The sequence below is a fragment of the Protomyctophum bolini genome (genome assembly GCF_963924005.1).
Source record: "Protomyctophum bolini genome assembly, chromosome: 6".
Taxonomy (NCBI): domain Eukaryota; kingdom Metazoa; phylum Chordata; class Actinopteri; order Myctophiformes; family Myctophidae; genus Protomyctophum; species Protomyctophum bolini.
In genome coordinates, this window is record NC_137867.1 from 11075044 (window position 1) to 11095043 (window position 20000).

The following is a 20000-nucleotide window of genomic DNA, read 5'->3' on the forward strand; positions in this document are numbered from 1 at the left end:
TGAAAAATACAACCAAGTTCATCAAATAAAATAATTTTCAGAGAACAAAAAGATAAAGACACTATAGAACTGCCTTTTATCAAACTGGAACCGTTCTCTAATTTAAAGTCAGTTTGGTTGCAGTGTCCAGGTTGTTTCACTGGATGGCGTCAATGATTGTGAAAGTTATTTTATCTACCAGAATCCTGAATTTATACAGACACACATTATAAATAATATATATATTTTGGGTGTTCTTTATTTACAGTAGTAGCTGAACACAAGCACTCAATTTCAGCTATGGCCTGCACATAGACACACAAACACACATTAAAACCTGGGAACTGACATTAAAATCTGATAGCTGACCAGTCCAATCACAGTCTTATCCTGTTGGCCACTAAGCAGCTCTACTGGAGCAGTTGGGGGTTCAGTGCCTCCCTTGCTCAAGGGCACTTCAACGGTGTTGGGGGAGGGGTAAGTGGCGCCACTCACATTCCCATCCTGCCGGTCTGGGCAATCGAACAGACAACCTTCTGGTTGTTTTAAGGATGGTACTAGTTGTTTGTTTGTTTATTTGTGTGCGTGCGTGCAAAATTAAAGCCATACAAAACAATAATAAAGACTAATGAAAAGTTGCCAAACTATACTCTAATAACCATTGTGCATACCAGTGGGACAGCTGTGGTCAGGTAGAGAGCGCGTCTTCCTTCTGATTGGAGCTGATTTATCCAACTCCTCTCTAAGAATGATCTTCCCCAAGTTAGACTGTACCTACAAACACACAACACAAGTTAGACTGTACCTACAAACATACAACACAACAAGTTAGAACACACCTACAAACACACAACACAAGTTAGACTGTACCTGCAAACATACAACACAACAAGTTAGACCACACCTACAAACACACAACACAAGTTAGACTGTACCTCCTACAAACATACAACACAACAAGTTAGACTGTAAGTCTGTACCTGCAAACACACAACAAGTTAGACTGTACCTACAAACACACAACAAGTTAGACTGTACCTACAAACACACAACAAGTTAGACTGTACCTGCAAACACACAACAAGTTAGACTACAAACACACAACACGTGTTAGACTGCACATAAAACCACACTTGTAGGTTGGGGTGGCTAGAGTCTTTGATAAGCTACTGTATGTGAGTCAGTGTGTGCGTGTGTGTGTGTATTTTACCTTGTTAAGCTCTTGTTTTCTCAGAAGCAACAGATCGTCACACAACTCTTCTTCCTCTTCCTCCTCGTCCCTCTTTCTATCCTTCTGCTCCTTCCTCCTCTCTGTTTCTGGAGGAGAGGAGAGGAGAGGAGAGGAGAGGAGAGGAGAGGAGAGGAGAGGAGAGGAGAGGAGAGGAGAGGAGAGGAGAGGAGAGGAGAGGAGAGGAGAGGAGAGGAGAGGAGAGGAGAGGAGAGGAGAGGAGAGGAGAGATTAATACTCATCAAAAATGTGAACAGCACAAGGGGAAATAAAGCGTTTGGACTAAAAGGACACAACACAGAAATGCCCTAGGGACTTTTTCCATTGTGGTCCTATGTTCATCAACAGAGCATAGGATATTCACAGATTATTACATGTTATCAACAAATACAAATACCGGTAGCTATATTTCGAGAGGAGAAAAGAAAAGGTCCGTTTTGAAAGAAGCCAGTGATTGTCAGGGCATTGCACATTATGATGGCATATGATTGGAATGATTCCATGTTTGTGTAAAATGTAGGGGGGCTACCAGATCATGGTTGCTCTCTCTGGTGTTCTAGCTGTGGCTGTCACTCACTTAGTAGTTAGACAGGTATGTGGTATGGGCACTGTCCCTCTGGGTATATCTTAAATACCAATCCTATTGATATTTGCTTAAACCTCTCTTCTACCCTGAACAATCCCAATTAGGTGGGCATGGGCTTTAGGCAGAGTAAGTATGCCATGCCGAGCCATGAGGCCCACAGCTTGATGTACAAGTACATGTATGATGTACACCCCCCAAGTACACCCCCTGGACAAATCCAACCCTTGATGCTGAGTGCCAAGCAGGGAGGCACTGGGTCTTTGGTATGACTCGGCCGGGGATCGAACCCCGATCTCCTTGTTTCAGGACGGACACTCTAACCACCACAAGGCCACTGAGGTGGTTTAGGTAGAGTATAGTCTTATCAGTTTGTTTTGGGAGGTCTGAAGCTTAATTTTTAGTGGCATAGAGATGTTGGAGAACCACATGGTGCATGCTGCATGCATAATACAAATTACATTGAATGAGCCAGAGTCTTTAGTGCACTCAAAAGAGTGGACAAAAGAGTAAATCCTGCCAAAAAATCTTCTTCTTTGATTGACTTTCTTAATCACGTTTGTGTCACCTGTCAGTTTGTTATCAAGAATACAGCCCAAATAGTAAACGTCTTCTTTACTTGAGATTACATTATCGTCAACTTTGACCTTGAAGTGATTGTTATTTTTTTTTAAAGGATTCTGTTTACCAAGGTGTAATGACACTTTGTTATCAGAGAGCCAAGTGTGCGGATTTTGCCGATTTCAGAACTGGGCTTTGTCCAGTGAGTGAGTATGGATCGTACCAAGTACAACCAGGGAGGGGGGACAGGGCCAGTAGACGGTCTCTATCTTGGAAGGCTGCAGAGGGTCCGGAGGTCTGGCTGCTGGAAACTTTGACGATTCAATGATCAAATCCTCAATGTGTTTCCCCTGAGGAACATGTGATATGTCTGTGCACGCACACACACACGCACACACACACACACACACACACACACACACACACACACACACACACACACAGACACACACACACACACACACAGTCACACACACGATAAGAATCATGTCTTCAACAACATTATTGTCTCGCTTTAGACTGGAGCAGACGACTCAACAAGAACGCACCTTCATTTTGGTCATTCTTGAACGTTCCCAGTCATGATATACTCAGCATGCAGGCCGGCGCATGCAGGCTGGCTAAAAACCCCGGTTCATAAGGTTGTTCCAACCAATCGATTACTTTTTTCCAGAAGGTGCAGAACTACAGACATCTACTGTGACTACACTTGCTTTTGTCATACAATACAGAAACATGTGAGCCGGTCATCCCCATCTCCCCATCGTAACTTAACAACAACACTTTGACGGGACCATGTCCCGCTGCTCCGCAACATTTACTCGAGTCATTTTTTTGGTATTTTCTATTTTTACTCTACTAAATTGTTTTCAATCAATACTTTTAATTCTATTCCACTACATCCCAGAGACTAATATTGTACTTCTTACTCCACTACAATTATTTGAAAAATGTAGTTACCAGTTACTTTGTCGATTTTGATTACAAAACATACCGTACATTAACCACATCAGTGCTGTATACATTTCGACCATTTGAAAATAGCTGATCTACAAGTTCGCAATGGATCGCAATGTGACGCATCATGAGCTTGTAGACCTGCTATTTTCTAAATATTTAATAATTATACATTTAATACGTTTGAATTTGGAACATCCTGCATAATGAGTAGTTTCTGAAGTACATTTTCATACCAAAACTTTTGTACTTTTACAAATTTTGAATTCTGGACTTTTACTTGTAACATGCAGAATATATCTACATTGCAGTGTTGATGCTTTTACTCAAGTAATATTTAAGTACTTTTTTCCAACACTGAGTCAGTCCGCAACTGCAGCTGTGCAGCTATGGCAAAAAGTAACTAGCTATGTCAGTTATGGCAAAAAGATAGTTGTGTTACAGTAAGTAACACATTGACATTTTACAATTCATCATGTCATGCTGTCAGTAGAAACAGAAAAGAACGGAGACATGCGGATATGAATGACTGTACCTTGTTTATAAATGGGAGGTTTCTTATAAATGTTGGTTCCATTATCTGTAAGACAACATACGTAGAAAGGGTTAGGAGAGGAGATGAGGGGGAGTGGATTGTGATTAACCATTGAACTGATTGCCTTAAATTAAGGCCTCGTAATAAAAGGCACTGAAGGCAGATATGAGAAATAATATACAAAGAAAGTATTTAATAATTTTATACATTTTTTAAATAGTGGAAATAGCTGATTGTGAGCTTGTAGATCTGCTATTTCTGCTTTTGTATTTTGACAATGATGACAAAATAATTGCGAAAAAAAAACTGTGATTAGACCATTATGTAATAATTGTGACAGCCCTAATATGGGAGAGCTGGCTGAGAGGACAGGAGAGGAGAGGAGGATTACCCGGTGTGTGGAAGTGATGTATGGAGGCCTTGGCTGCGGAGGGCTGTGTGTGAGGTGTGTGTGCCGTTGTTGTGGAGGTTCCGCAGGGCTGAACAGTGGAACCAGGAGAGGAGCCTCCAGTAGACCTGCTCTCCAGCCACTCCCTGGGATCCTTAGAGAGGAAGATCTGAGAGCAGCCAGAACATCATCATCAGCGTGCATGTCATGTTATCAGTGTGAGGTAGAAAGCAGCGGAAATCTATCATCTGACGTTAATTCATCACACTGTCGTGTCTTGCAACCAATCACGGCAAATCACGTACGTAATAAGCGAACGATCAATCCGACGAATGGACATAAACATTTAAGCTTCAAGCACAGCCCTGGGAACTGTATGAAGCAGACGTACATTTTAGGATTTTCATTAATCATTTGCAGTGTTGGGCAATATTACTTAGGAGAGTAATATGTTTACTTTACTTATTACTCCTTTTATAAAGTAATAATATTACATTACTTATTACTTGGAATCAAGAGTAATATAGTTACATATTACTTTATAGTACTTTTCAACCGGGCCCCTTCCACCTGCAAAAGAACACTGTTTAGCCAGAAGTCTCTCTGGAGACTTCTTAATCCAATTAATTGGAATAAGAAGTCTCCAAGAGAGACTTCTTAATCCAATTAATTGGAATAAGAAGTCTCCAATCAGCCAAACTGAATAATTTCAATAACAGTCTCTCATCAGTCATTTTCAGCTGCATATTCCAACAATCTGAACTGCACACACTGGCTGCAAAATCTCACAACGGACAGTATATTGTATACATAAACACTGTTGGGCAATATATATGTTACTTATTAATATTGCTTTTGCGCACCCCCACCTGTAAAAAAGGATCCTACAACAACTTATTTTAGAACTGAATCCAATTGTTTTGAATAATAATATTAAGAAGAGTCGCCAATCAGCCAAAAAGGCTATAAAATAAAGCAGCAATCTCTCTTGACATTTTAAATAAAATGGTAGCCAACAAATCCAGAGTAATATGTAATATGTGCTATTTTTTACAAAGTAAATAGGTATACTTGGCAGAGTAATACCTTAAAAGTAATAATATTACAGTAATATGTAACTAGTAACTCGTTACTGCCCAACACTGATCATTTGTGTTTCATTGAGGGGCGTACGATCAGCCGTATCAACCACATTGGGAAACCTGGCAATTTCATAAAAATGGTCCTGATTACGGTGTGCTGAGCACACCGTAATACATAAATTGCCAAGAAAGGTACTTGATACGTAGCTGCCAACGCTGTTGGCATGGTTCTAGTAATGTTTGGCTGTGACATAGCGAAACAACCCCCCAATCTCCCACTGAGATGCCAGTGGCCAAGAAGAACAAACCATGGAGAGCACCTGCAGAGGCACAGCTCTGGGTTTCTAACTGTGGCAGAACTCCAGCAAGACGTGATGCCCTGGGAGACGTCAGAGTTCTGCGGCAAGATTGGTGTTGCGATGTCTCCTTATTATAAGCAACTTTGGGCTTGTTTTTCTGTCGCTTGTAAATATTGGTACAGTAGTTGCGGGTTGTGGTTTTTGGGGCTTGTTTCTTATGTGTAGTTGCTTATTTGGGCTTGCTTCCTGGTGTTGTTTAAATCAGTGGTTCTCACACATTGTCATGTCAACTACCCAGCAGACGCACATCTGAAAATATTTTGTGCCGGGGCACAAAATGCTGTTAATTATTTTTGCGCCAGGTCCGTATATATCTGGACCTCGCCGCTAGGGTACGTATACTCTGTGTATATAATGGTTGAGCCCCACGGCAGCATTTAACATTGGTCCACCAGATAAAAAACACCAGATAATTCATACTGGAGAGAAACCCTATGGATGTGATCAGTGTGGACAACACTTCTCTCAAATGCCATCCCTTAAAAGTCACCAGAGAATTCATACTGGAGAGAAGCCCTATGGATGTGATCAGTGTGGACAACACTTCTCTCAAATGCCATCCCTTAAAAGTCACCAGAGAATTCATACTGGAGAGAAGCCCTATGGATGTGATCAGTGTGGACAACACTTCTCTCAAATGTCCAGCCTTAAAACACACCAGAGAATTCACACTGGAGAGAAACCCTATGGATGTGATCAGTGTGGACAACACTTCTCTCAAATGTCCAGCCTTAAAACACACCATATAATTCACACGGGAGAGAAACCCTATGGATGTGATCAGTGTGGACAACACTTCTCTCAAATGTCCAGCCTTAAAACACACCATATAATTCACACAGGAGAGAAACCCTATGGATGTGATCAGTGTGGACAACACTTCTCTCAAATGTCCAGCCTTAAAACACACCATATAATTCACACGGGAGAGAAACCCTATGGATGTGATCAGTGTGGACAACATTTCTCTAGAATTGACAGCCTTAAAACACACCAGAAAATTCACACTGGAGAGAAACCACATGGATGTGATCAGTGTGGACAACATTTCTCTAGAATGGACAACCTTAAAACACACCAGAGAATTCACACTGGGGAGAAAAACAAATAATTCTTATGTGTTTGGAAAGGCTTTTAGTAATTCAAATAATTTAGAAGTTCACAGGGTTGTACACGCTGGATTTAAACTACCCCTTGTGGTCGTGTGGGAAGAGTTTTACATATTCAAGCCACCAAAAACGTCATGAAAATATGAACAATGGATCAGTTTAGTCTGAACATTATGTAATTTGACATGTGGATTTGCTGTAGATTACATTTAGAATATTTAACAGATTTTTGTATTGACCTGTACTTTTGTTGAAATGTACCCATTCTACAAACTGTTAATAAAAGTGTCAATCAGACTTTGTTTAAACTACCCCTGTTCACCTGCTGTGGACACAGAAAGGGGGTGTGTGGGACGCCATACCTTTTGTTGACCGCTTTACACCGCTTTATTTTATTTACGTTGATTCTGTGGTTACTTTTGCTTTATGTCTGAGCACCCTTATGAGTTTTTTACACTGCTTTAATAAACCCCTTAAACACAGTTCTTGGACCCAGCGAATTCCTTTTGTCAATAAGTCATAAGTAATAATGATTGCCTCTCAGCGATTTATAGTTTAATCTCCTGCAGTCGCTTACAGTGTGATTTAGTGGTACTTCTCATTGACTGAGTCAAAAGTTTTCCGTTTACCGTTTGTTATATCGTAGTGTGATGTCTTTGTGGAATATATCCACCTACGGTCTCAATAACCAATTTATTCTCAATCTTAATCTTTGTAATTTGACCTGTGGATTATCTGTAGATTAGATTTAGATTTTTTGTATTGACTTGTACTTTTGTGATCACACAGGTAAACAGTGTGCACTTGCGCTAATAATAGCAAAGTGTGTGTGTTGAGTGTGTGTACCTTCTCTTAAGGTGGACGCTGATGGTGGCACTGGGAAAATTTGATTTGTTTTTTTGATGTTTTTCGTTTTTTGGCCACATTAATATACCAGCATCTCTTATACCCCAATATCTCTGAAAGGCCATATCGTGTATCGTCTCGACCATACATATCACAATATTGCCCACCCCTACATACAGTACATACATACTGTACAGCAGATACATTTCCTGTACGTTAAAATACTCACCTCAGGAGAGGGAGGTGGAGAGAGAGAGCGAGGAGACAAGGACCTCTGCAACGGAGAGAGAGAGAGACAGGCTATCAGCTACAGTGTGTGCGTGTGTGCGTGCGTGTGTGCATGCGTGCGTGCGTGCGTGCGTGTACCTCTATAGTGTACGTGTAATGCTGCTTGTAGATCATCAGGTCTGGTCTCTCGATGTCCAGGATGGCCTTGTCTCTAGGCAACGCAGCCAGATCCTTGTAACCTATGACCCCATCATCTACACGTGCCTACACACACACATGCACGCACACACACACACAGACAGACACGCACACGCACACGCACACGCACACACACACACACACACACACACACACACACACAGTGTATAGAGCTAGTTAAAATAAATGAAAAATCTATAATAATGCATCAGAATCTCTTCGTCATTGTATACTGGGCAGCGAAATTGAGATAGCGATCCAACTCAGTGCATTCAAAGACAACATAAAATTGTAAAGAATAAAATAAAAACCTATCATGCATTAAAATCATATTGAATGTAATTGAATTGAATATTGAATTGTTCACTGTCATTATGAAATACTACAATAATGTTATGGAGAGAGAGAGAGAGAGAGAGAGAGAGAGAGAGAGAGAGAGAGAGAGAGAGAGAGAGAGAGAGAGAGAGAGAGAGAGAGTGGGGGAAGGGTAGATGGGGTGATTACAGGCAGCAACCTAATACAACCTGATGTCTGTCTGTCTGTGTGTGTGTGTGTGTGTGTGTGTGTGTGTGTGTGTGTGTGTGTGTGTGTGTGTGTGTGTGTGTGTGTGTGTGTGTGTGTGTGTGTGTGTGTGTGTGTGTGTGTCTGTGTGTGTGTGTGTGTGTGTGTGTGTGTGTGTGTGTGTGTGTGTGTGTGTGTGTGTGTGTGTGTGTGTGTGTGTGGCATGCACGTGTGAGTGTGCATGTGTATCTCACCACTATGGCTGCAGGGGACCCTGGGACACTGGCTCCTCTCAGTGACAGAACACTTCCTGGAGACGTTGTGACTGGATGCTGTCCGCACAGCACGCACGGACGCACACACACACACGCACACACACACACACACACACACACACACACACACACACACACACACACACACACACACACACACACACACACAAGGTGACGGGCGATGTCTTCATTTTAGCAAATATATGATTTATTTGAAAAGCAATATCTACAGTACAATTTACAATTTAGGCATTTAGCAGACGCTCTTGATCCAGAGCGACTTACATTTAAGCAAAAACAAAAGCATGGCATACATCACATATATAAAAAGTAGTTATACATGAATCATGTATAAACTAAGTAACAGTGGAGTATCTATGTCAACAGTGTGTCTTTATCTACTGTACTGTACTAGAATTTCGCCCGGCTTCGCCGGGCTCATCCCAGTGTCGTTGCAATAACAGAAAGTGTTTTTTATTTCTCATAAATACGCAAACATGGTGAAACAACTACAGTCACAGAGAGCAGTGGCAAGGTAGCTGCTGCCTGCTAACGATGCAAACAACAGCCTTGCCTGTCGTGTGTGTGTGTGTGTGTGGGGGGGGGGGATAGCACTAATTTTCGACATTTTACTGTGTCATAAATATGTACATCTGTAGCCTATATTGTGATTACATTTGACCGTACATTTGACTCTTGTGTTATATTCTTGTGAAATATTCAGTAAAGTATTGAGGTGAAATATTCACCCCAAGTTGATAAGATATGCAGAGAATATAATAGCAAGAAGCCCCAGTTTGAAATGCATTAGGCCACAGACCCCCATTTGATACCATTTGCTCTCTGGGAAAATCAGGGTCCATTTGGTTCCATTTGTATGCTCTTGGAGTATGATGACTGTGCTAACAGTATTATCATCAAATATGTCTCAGTTTGAAGATTCAAAAAAACATATTTCATATGTGTGAGCTTGTAAAGTCGAACGTTCAACCTAGAGACAGTGTTGCCAAGTCTGATCATTATAAGCTACTTTGGACTTGTTTATCTATTGGTAGTCCTTGACATGGAAATGTTTGAGTTCCACTGCTCTGAAACAACATTAGACAACAAAGTGTGACAGTCAACACTATAATTGATTATTTTAAGACTAATTTCCGGACCATTTCTGATTTACCTACTTTGAACTGGCCTATTAACATTTTTATAGACCTGGTTGCTTGTTTCACTCTCACATCCACGATATGTGGCAACCCTGGTCCCTGGTTTGTTTTGCGTGTGGATGTTGTTTTGTGTTGCTTTAGCATCTTTAGCACAGTATCTATCACAGGGTGCAGCAGCTGCTGCTGTCATGAAAACGCAAGTTTCTGTCCCAGAAGCTCACGTTAGGTCTGCGCACACTGTACGTTGCTATGGCAAGCTGTCATCAAATGCTGCTAACGTTGTGGTCAGCACTGTTAGCATGTGTGCTATCAGGCAAAAGCTGAGATAGATATAAAACTACTGGCCAAAATGTCATACAAAACACAACCCCTCAAATCGGAATGTGATTGTGACCTACAGACCATCATGATTTGCTTGCTGGACCTATAAATAATTTATTTGCATTAAATTGCCACTCGCCTTAGCCTGCATGCCTATTCTGTGTCTCTGTGTGTGTGTGTGTGTGTGTGTGTGTGTGTATGTGTGTGTGTGTGCGCGTGTGCGCAAGACAGACGTGCGTGTGTGTGCAGGCTGAGAGCTGCTGACTGTGATTGACGTGTGAGCTGGATAAATCAGTGAGAGTTGGAAAAAGCGCACGCAGAGCCAACTCGCAGGCAGTGCCTCAGGCCAGATGCCTGAGAATCGGCACAGGATTCTCTGGGTCACCAGTGTTGGTGTGACACACACGGCTTCCACATTTAGCTTCATACTGGGTGAAAGTGGCGTTCCAAAAATTATTTTTCCCCTCGGAATTCTTATTCACAATGAGATGGAGTTGAGGTGTTTGTGTTTGCTTGCTGGAGCTATAATTAATGTATTTGCATTAAATGTCCACTCGCGCATCGAAGTAAAAAGCAAGATGGCCGATTGTGAGACTGAAAAGTAGCTGTGGGGGCGGGCCTGGAGGGCCTATGAGAACACGGAACAGTGTTGCCAGGTTTGCGAATTGTAAGCGAGTTGTAGTGTGTGTAAGTAGCCTGGTTAAAAGGCCTTGTTTCTGCCCGTGTTGGGGCAACAGAACATGTCGACCAGTTTCTGTCAACCGCTTTTGGTCAGGTGACCAACTCCACAAATGTTAAATTAGATATAGGCAGGGCATAGCAGCAGTAGTGGCCGCCATTTTCTGGTTCCATCGTTCCAGACCCCATTCATTTTTCCCATAGAGATTTACAATAACATATTTATAGCAATTAAGCGCAATTTCACAGAATCAACAGTATTATGGTCATAATTCACCAGGATCCTGGATGACCTAATATAACCTCCACATTGTGTGTGTGTGTGTGTGTGTGTGTGTGTGTGTGTGTGTGTGTGTGTGTGTGTGTGTGTGTGTGTGTGTGTGTGTGTGTGTGCGTGCGTGCGTGTGTGTGTGTGTGTGTGTGTGTGTGTGTGTGTACCTTGGGCATCATCCTTGCAGAGGTCTTGTGTTGCTGTGCAAAGCAAGACAGAGAGAGAAAGAAAGAGAGAGATCAATTATAAACCAATACCTGACCACCAAGCCATGTCTGATCAATACATAGAGGCATCATATCATTAGAACCTTCAAACCATCACATCTCCTGATCTTCTCTTCAGTCCAGTGTATTTATTTACTTAAAGTACACTTGAGCCATGCAGCTGCCTCCCGATCTGCATCCTTTGCTGCGTTCACATGTGCAGATGCAAAAGATGCAAAGCTACACAGTGTATTCGTATAGCTGTCAGATTTGCTTTAAATAAATAATGGACCTTGATATGAAAAAGGGTTGAAAACCAAACCAGTGATCATTCTAAACTATCACTGCTTTCACTGCTGGCCGAATGAAGCCTTGGGCTGATCCAGCTCTGTTGTGTATGCAATGCTCTGGTACCGTAGGTCAGCTGTTTGGATATATTGTGTGATCAACACAATGGGGTTGTTCTAGCAGCTTTATAGTGGTGCGTGTGCGTGTGTGTGTGTGTGTGTGTGTGTGTGTGTGTGTGTGTACGCAAACACAATGACTTTGGGTCATACTCACTGATGAAAGCACTGTATGCACTCAGGCAGTACTAAGAGAGAATGATGTGCTCTGTGTGTGTGTGTGTGTGTGTGTGTGTGTGTGTGTGTGTGTGTGTGTGTGTGTGTGTGTGTGTGTGTGTGTGTGTGTGTGTGCGTGCGTGCTCTTACCTCAGGGAGAAAAGGGAATCATGTCTGTGTGCATTTGTTGTCAGTTGCCACCCTGCAACACAAACGAACACGCAACAAATCAGTCGTGGCGCCTGGGAACTTTAATCCATGCAATAACACATCCTCCCCCCCAGTGCCCCCGGTCCTCATCACACATCCTCCCCCCCCAGTGCCCCCGGTCCTCATCACACATCCCCCAGCTCCACGGTCCTCGGTCTGTCCGTGTACATATCTCCCTTAACCACTTAGCATCTGAATTCTGTGGAACGCTTTGACAGAAATGAGCTCATCTGCAAGCTCTCTGATCTTTATTTGAGCTATTTTTAAGATATTTACTGAGTGTGTAGAGCCAAAACAGAAAAGTATATAGAGTACTGAGGGACACCGGTAAGCCAGGTATGAGGTAGGAAGTGGTCACATGAGGGACGTGACCAATAAGGGAATGGCACGTCATCACTGATAAGAGCCAATCGGCGTCTCCATTTCCGCTGTCCCGCACTCAAAAGCGATAGATGTATATATTTCAAACTATTTCTTTTCATGATCTCACCCCCCATGCCAAAGCGTCAGCGCTCGCCCAGCAGTCTATACTGTCACCCAGGCGGATATGTTGATCTGACCCCCCATGGCAAAGCGTCAGCGCTCGCCCAGCAGTCTGCTGTCACCCAGGCGGATGTGTGCTCGCTTCTCACCCTCAGGCGTCTTACTGCAGGTAATATTTGAGTAGTAGTGAAAAATAGCTGATCTACAAGCACGCAACGAGGCGCAAAGCGCTGCGTTTTCTCACGCCTTCCCGTTTGAGGGGTTTTACAATGAATAAATGTGGAATCTACATGTGTAGCCTAAGACCTACATCACCCCTTCCCCCCATAACACGCTGCACGCACGCACACACACACACACACACGCGCGCGCGCGCACACACACTATTGATATTTGGTGGGTATATAGTGTCATGGTGCTTGTGAATAATTGACAGGTGTGTGTGTGTGTGTGTGTGTGTGTGTGTGTGTGTGTGTGTGTGTGTGTGTGTGTGTGTGTGTGTGTGTGTGTGTGTGTGTGCGTGCGGGCTTGCGTGCGTCTCTAGAGGGAGATCTATAACATTTTAATGGTTGCGTCTGAGTTGATCAATAAGATGCAGATATTAGGTATCATACCCAAACAACCGTCTCACACAGCAACATCACATCCTCCACACGAGGACCAGTCTTTTCATGGCTCCGGTCCAGTATACAGGTCAGCTACTATACTAGTAGCTGGCACAATTATTACACAATTGCCTAATTGTAATTATTTGAGGTAATCCCTAGGGCTGTGAATCTTTGGGTGTCCCACGATTCGATTCGATTCGATTCGATTCGATTCGATTCGATTCGATTCTTGGGGTCACGATTCCATTCAAAATTCCAGATTCAAAACGTCTATGCAAAATTATTCTCGATTCAATACTACAATACAATACAGCTGTGCTGAACCGAAGTGACTATAGTACTGACTACAGTAACTTGAAAATGACATGGCTATGATGTTGTACTGTGATTAGAGTAAGCTTACATTTCATATCACAAACACCATGTAGTTAAAATCGTTTTTTTGGAAATTATGAATCAATTTTGAACCGTTCAACGGGAATCGCCGAAGACTGGACTATTGAACAGGCCTTAATCTGTCTCACCTTCAGCTATGTTTACCAGTCTCACCTTCAACTATGTCCGCCCGTCAAAATGCAGGTGGTGTAAATATCGCAGCTGCAGATGGGTTATGGATTATAATCCATGCTGGGTTTTTTTTGTTTTCTTTTATGTTGACTTTGAATGCACTGAGTTGGATGATCGCTATCTCAATTTCGCTGCCCAGTACAATGACAAAGAGATTCTGATTGTGATGCATTATTATAGATCTTTAATTTGTTTCACACACTATACACTGTGTGTGTGTGTGTGTGTGTGTGTGTGTGTGTGTGTGTGTGTGTGTGTGTGTGTGTGTGTGTGTGTGTGTGTGTGTGTGTGTGTGTGTGTGTGTGTGTATGTGTGTACGTGCGTGTCTGTCTGTTGGATGCAAAAAGAATGGCTATATACACATGATTTTAAATCTGAGAGATAGCTCACTCACTCGCTCACCCACCCACTCAGTACGGTGTAGCGATCAGATGTTTGATTTGAAACCAAATCCTTAAACCTCCTCATGCATTGTGGATGGAATCATGTGTTGCCTGGCAACAATAACCCATCCATAAATATCAAGACTATTTAAAGGACTGTTAACTCGGGAATTTGCTGTGTGTAGCCGTGCACGTGCATGCCACACGAATGATCCCATGCGGGTGCAAACTGCGCATTCTCTGCATGCACACGCATGTGACGTAAGCATGGACGTGTGCATGAGAGAATGCTCACGCATGGGATTATGAAGACACCACAGGACCTTGCGTGTGCATACAGGCATAGGCCTAGGCTACAGTATGTGTGCATGCTCCCATCAGTGTTACCTGTGTTACCTTAATGTCTGCGTGTCAACTTTGACTCCGTTTTTTCTGTAAAGTTACTTGTAAGTATTGGTAGTTTAGTTGCGTCAGGGGCGTGTTTCAAAAGTGTAGTTGCTTATTTGGGCTTGCTTCCTAAATGTTGTTTAAACCAGTGGTACTCAATTACATGTCAAGGACCCCACATTAATATGTATTTGGCCCCTGTCTGAAAATATTTTGTGCCACGATTTGTGTTATTCCGAATATTTCACTTTTATTTGAAGATTCTTTTGAAATTAGCAGATCTACAAGCTTCACCCTTTTCACCATCTTGCTGAGGGGCTACAGTACAGTATGTTCTATGGGGCTACAGTACAGTATGTTCTATGGCAGCTCAAACAAAAATACTCTTGACGGATTTACAAACGGGTTGGTTTAATACAAACGATTCAGGACGCTTATCGGCTTAATTGTTTTTATTTTTTAAATGTCATATAAAATCATATACAGTAAGTATGCGGACGTCTCTGACGTTTATAACAAAACAAACCGTTTCGGTTGAAAATTAAGCAAGTTATGGTTATTTAAAAAGTATATGCCCATAGACAGACACGACGTTACATTGCCCCTCTGTAAGATGGCCGCCACGTATAGCAACATCGCTCTCATTGGCCAGCAGCGCGGGAGAGCCATGTAGCTCTACGGGCTATAGAGCGTCGCAGTCCCGCCCCCTACCATGGCCCAGGAAATGATTCTCCGTTCATTTTCCTCATAGACATTTCAGAAAGTATTTATTTAAAGACGCTTACGCTGCGGACAAAGCCAACTCTTGTCGTGACAAATCATGACAACAAACACAATTCTTCGGGCCAAACAAAGAATTAGAAAGTAGAAAAAAAACGGCAGGTTACAACACTTTTTTTGTCGTTTTTCTTCTATGTAATTATTTGTTTTGTCCAAAATATTGTGTGTGTTGTCATGATTTGTCACGACTCGAGTTGGCTTCGTACGACGCTTAAAAGGTCTTTAAATGAATACTTTCTGAAATGTCTATGAGGAAAATGAACGGAGAATCATTTCCTGGGCCATGTAGGGGGCGGGACTGCAACACTCTATACCAGGCCACTTGTTGCTCTGGAATAACCTGGTAACGCTGAACACAGACCACCCACACTGCTCAGTCAGAACACCAGCTTGCACAATGTGTTGTGCTGCTGACAGTCAAACTAAAGATCAGGTAAAAAAAAAAAAGAAAAAAGATGGGCTAGCTTTTCTTCTACGGTATGTCGTTGAAAGGTCACAACAAATCACAGAGGTTGTTTCTTCGCCTGCCTGTCCACCCAGCTCACACTGGCTTCAATAGAACTGGCTCCAGTTCAGACCACTACGGCTCCCGCTCCGGTGCTGCTGCTTTTTCTTTTCTTTTATTTATGTATTTATTTTACTGCCCTAAAGCAGATTGAATAAGAGTTTTCTGAAAAAACCTGTGTTTCTAGCTAAAATCTAAAATGATCACAGTTTCCCGGTTTTAATGGGATCAAATGCTTACAGTGTAATTCATAGGCTACTCTCGCATCCGAATCATCATCCATCCATCTTCAACCGCTTATCCGTAGTCGGGTCGCGGGAGCAACAGCTCCACGAGAGAGCTCCAGACATCCCTTTCCAGGGCAACATTAGTGACTTCCTCCTGGGGGATCCCGAGACGTTCCAAGGCCAGTGAGTCGATGTGTTTCACCTTGTGGTCTGCCCCGGGGTCTCCTCCCAGTGGGACGTGCCTCGAGGACCTCCGTAGGGAGACGCCCGAGAGGAAATGAAATGTACTTTGTGATACCTTTATGTGGCTAGAGGTTGTTATACATAAGGTAACCTATTAAGAGCTAATGGCACTCATCAGAATACCTCTCCCTCTCAGTTTGCCAACTGTCCTTCTCTCCTGCACTCACTCTCTCTCTCTCTCTCTCTCTCTCTCTCTCTCCTCTCTCGGGAGGCACTATATATCTTCCAGGCTCCTTACTGGCAGGTGAGCCAGGAGGATACGACAGTATGTCCTCCCAGTAATAGTGAGTAATAGTAATAGTATTGGTGATGGAGTGGAGTGGACTGGAGATAGCACATACGTAGGAATGCTGGAGCATATTTGAAGGTTGCTAGGTTACAAAATATATAGCTATCCAATCAGCTGACAGGAGCGTGGGAGACAGACCACACACACACACACACACACACACACACACACACACACACACTTTACTACTACACATGATTGAATGAAGCCTCTGGTTCTCACTGGTATAATAAAACTCATCATGGCGTTCATAACTTTCCTATTGTGTTATATGTGAGGCTTCACGCACACACGCATGCACGCACGCACGCACCGCAGACTCGCATGCAAAGTAGCTTGCAGTGCTGGGGTGCAACAGTGTTGCCAGGTCTCCTTAATGTAAGCGACTTTGGGCTTGCTATAATTCATAGTTGCGGGTTGCCTTAGTTTGGGCTTGTTTCTGAAATGTATTTGCTTATTTGGGCTTGCTTTCAAGATTATTTTAGAAAATGATGTAATAGGGCTTAAGTGGTGAAACTGGTCATTTCTTTTGGGCTTGTTTTCATAGACCTGGTCACTTGTTTCACTCACAGAATCGGGCAACACCAGAGCTTCGCACCAAAACAAAACACACTTTTTTTGCCTATAGCTTTGCTTTGGACTGGAGACGATTGTTTGGTATAGGAATTGAGAGTTGAGAATGACAATATATGGTATATAGTTCAAATGTGCGACGGGCAAATGTCTCTGGCTTATAGGCCTGCTTCTATATACCGATAGTGAGCCCTGAAACATGACAAGCGTTGTGCGTGATCCGTGGCTACACCAGTAGCAGACTATAGAGGTCCACTCTACAGTGGAGTCTTCACCCCCCTCATCACTACCACACGGATATCGACGGCTTCCGAGGTCGGCAACGGAATACAACCACCTTAATGTCATAATGAGATATGCCTATCTCATCCCATTATGAGCCATAATGTCAATAAAGATGGCGTGCATGCGTGCATTTTGGCTGTTTCTTATGTGGACGCTATAGCGGTGGCTATAGCAACAGAGCTAAAAATGTTTTTTTTAAACGCTTGATTAACGCCAATTCATCAAATCTCGTTATCTTGGGCATGGCGACCTGGACAAAGGTAAGATTAATCTCGTTATCTTAGGCGTGGCGTTGAAACAGTTAAGGACTACTAATCACAGCTCTGTTTTATTGCATGCATTACATTTAAATGTACATATATTGTTTTGTTTAACTTTTGCTTTGGCAATGTAAACTTATGTTTTCTCATGCCAATAAAGCTCCTTTGAATTGAATTTGAATTGAATCAAATGAGAGAGAGAGAGAGAGAGAGAGAGAGAGAGAGAGAGAGAGAGAGAGAGAGAGCAAGAGAGAGAGAGAGTCTAGTCTGTCTGTCTGTTAGTTATACAATGTGTTTCATTAGGTCTACATTTATGTGTACTCATGTTCAATTTCAAGTGTTTTATTAATAGAAGCCATGTGAACCAAGACGTCAATCACAATCAAAGTGGAGACACAAATTGTATCAATCTACTGAACACAATTCATGACAATGTGCAAAAACTATTGTTTGTTAATTATACAATTAAGAGAATCAACGATAGAATGATGTACGATTATAAATTGTAAGTAACATTATAATAGCATGTACTGTACAATATTAAATGATGGCAGCAGAGCCAGTGTCGCAGTAGAAATCACAAGACACAGTCAGTTACGGCAAGCTGTGTTATCACCTCAGTGAACCTGTGCATGTGTCTGTTTGTGCGTGCCAGTGTGTGTGTGTGTGTGTGTGTGTGTGTGTGCGCGCGCGTGCACAGTGCACACGTGATTGCATGTACTTGAGGCATTCCGTTATCGCTGCCTGCAGGGCCACACCCATTCACACTGTCATTCTGAGCTGTCATTGGCAGACGTGTCATCAGGGTAACTTCCTGGTTCTATACCAGCTGAAGACAGAAATACCAGAATGTAAATAGTGTCATTGTGTACGCCACTGATTTTGGTCTGTGTTATGTATTAGATACAGTGTTACGTATCTATATCCATTTAGAATTTTAGATAAAGCACTGTGGTTTATTTATTTATTCAGCATTTGGGCCTGCATGCACGGACCACCATGAGATTTAGCCTTTTTGAATGAGATGTTGTCCACAATTCCATGCTGTATTGATATTGGTACCATATAGGAGAGACAACAAGCAAATGACCAAAATATCAATTCTTCTACATTCTCAAATTGTGTAGACTTCTTGCCTATATGGGTCCATTTGGTTACCGACTCCCCGTCATTTAGATATAGAGATCACCTGCGTCACCCCCTGGCACCCCCTCAAGGACCACTGGTTGAGAACGACTGATCTATACATTAGATACAGTGTTATATATCTACATAAAGTGATAGATATAGATACTGTAGATACCGTTATTATCCCGCGGGGGGGGGGATACATAATATCTACATTACATTTTACATTGAGCCTACACGTTGCATGAAGTTCAAGTGAAATTAATTGACTGTGATGTTTTCATGCATGTCTGTCTGCAGACAGACATGTCTCCGTCTGCAGCTGTAGCCAGAGATAAGACCTCAGACTGGGCCACCAGCGTCACAGCAACCTCCCTGAGCCTCCACACACACACGCGCGCACGCACACACACACACACACACACACACAAAATCCAGAACCTGTGGGTCCACAACATACTACAACCTCAATGAGTCCTCAGACTGTATACGGTCAGAGTTGGTGCTGACCACATAATCAATCAAATAGCATAGAAAATAGAACAAAATGAACACATCACACCCATACTCCATTCCCTACACTGGCTTCCCGTCTCCTTCAGGATTGAATACAAGGTCTGCCTCCTCACCTATCAGTGATCCACAGCAACACCCCCCCCCCCCCCCCCCCCCTAATACTTAAAGGAACTCATTGAACCCCCAGCCTCCACCCGCTCCCTCCGCTTTGGTAGATCAAATACACTCAAAAGCACAAAGACTAAACTCCGCCCCATGGGGGACCGGCCGGGCCTTCTGCTCAGCTGCTCCACGGCTGTGGAATGCCCTCCCCGACCACCTGGGACCACCACAGTACGTGGATTATTTTAAAATGGGACTAAAGACCTTCCTTTTTAGCAAGGCATTTGCCTAGTTGGACTTTTAAGATGCCCTGTGTGTTTTCTATCTAACCTTTTAGCTGTTTAGGTGATCACAGAACGCTTTCATTGTTTTTATTCTTATTTTTCCTTTGAAATATTTCTGCTTTGTAGCACTTTTGTTTCGAATGTA

The 20000-nt window shown here is 42.7% G+C and overlaps 1 protein-coding gene across 1 annotated transcript in view; it reads right to left on the bottom strand.

Moving 5' to 3' along the window:
* Nucleotides 1-20000, bottom strand: part of LOC308316554 (dematin-like) — a 28271-nt gene that overhangs the window by 2264 nt on the left and 6007 nt on the right. The window contains exons 2-11 of the mRNA XM_080765230.1: nucleotides 12176-12227; nucleotides 11427-11459; nucleotides 8809-8886; nucleotides 7994-8119; nucleotides 7857-7901; nucleotides 4235-4400; nucleotides 3844-3888; nucleotides 2575-2721; nucleotides 1190-1296; nucleotides 651-753 (exon numbers count right to left, since the gene is read on the bottom strand). Coding sequence (XP_080621356.1) covers nucleotides 651-753; nucleotides 1190-1296; nucleotides 2575-2721; nucleotides 3844-3888; nucleotides 4235-4400; nucleotides 7857-7901; nucleotides 7994-8119; nucleotides 8809-8886; nucleotides 11427-11438 — 829 coding nt within the window. The 5' untranslated portion in view covers nucleotides 11439-11459; nucleotides 12176-12227. The remainder of the gene's footprint in view (nucleotides 1-650; nucleotides 754-1189; nucleotides 1297-2574; nucleotides 2722-3843; nucleotides 3889-4234; nucleotides 4401-7856; nucleotides 7902-7993; nucleotides 8120-8808; nucleotides 8887-11426; nucleotides 11460-12175; nucleotides 12228-20000) is intronic.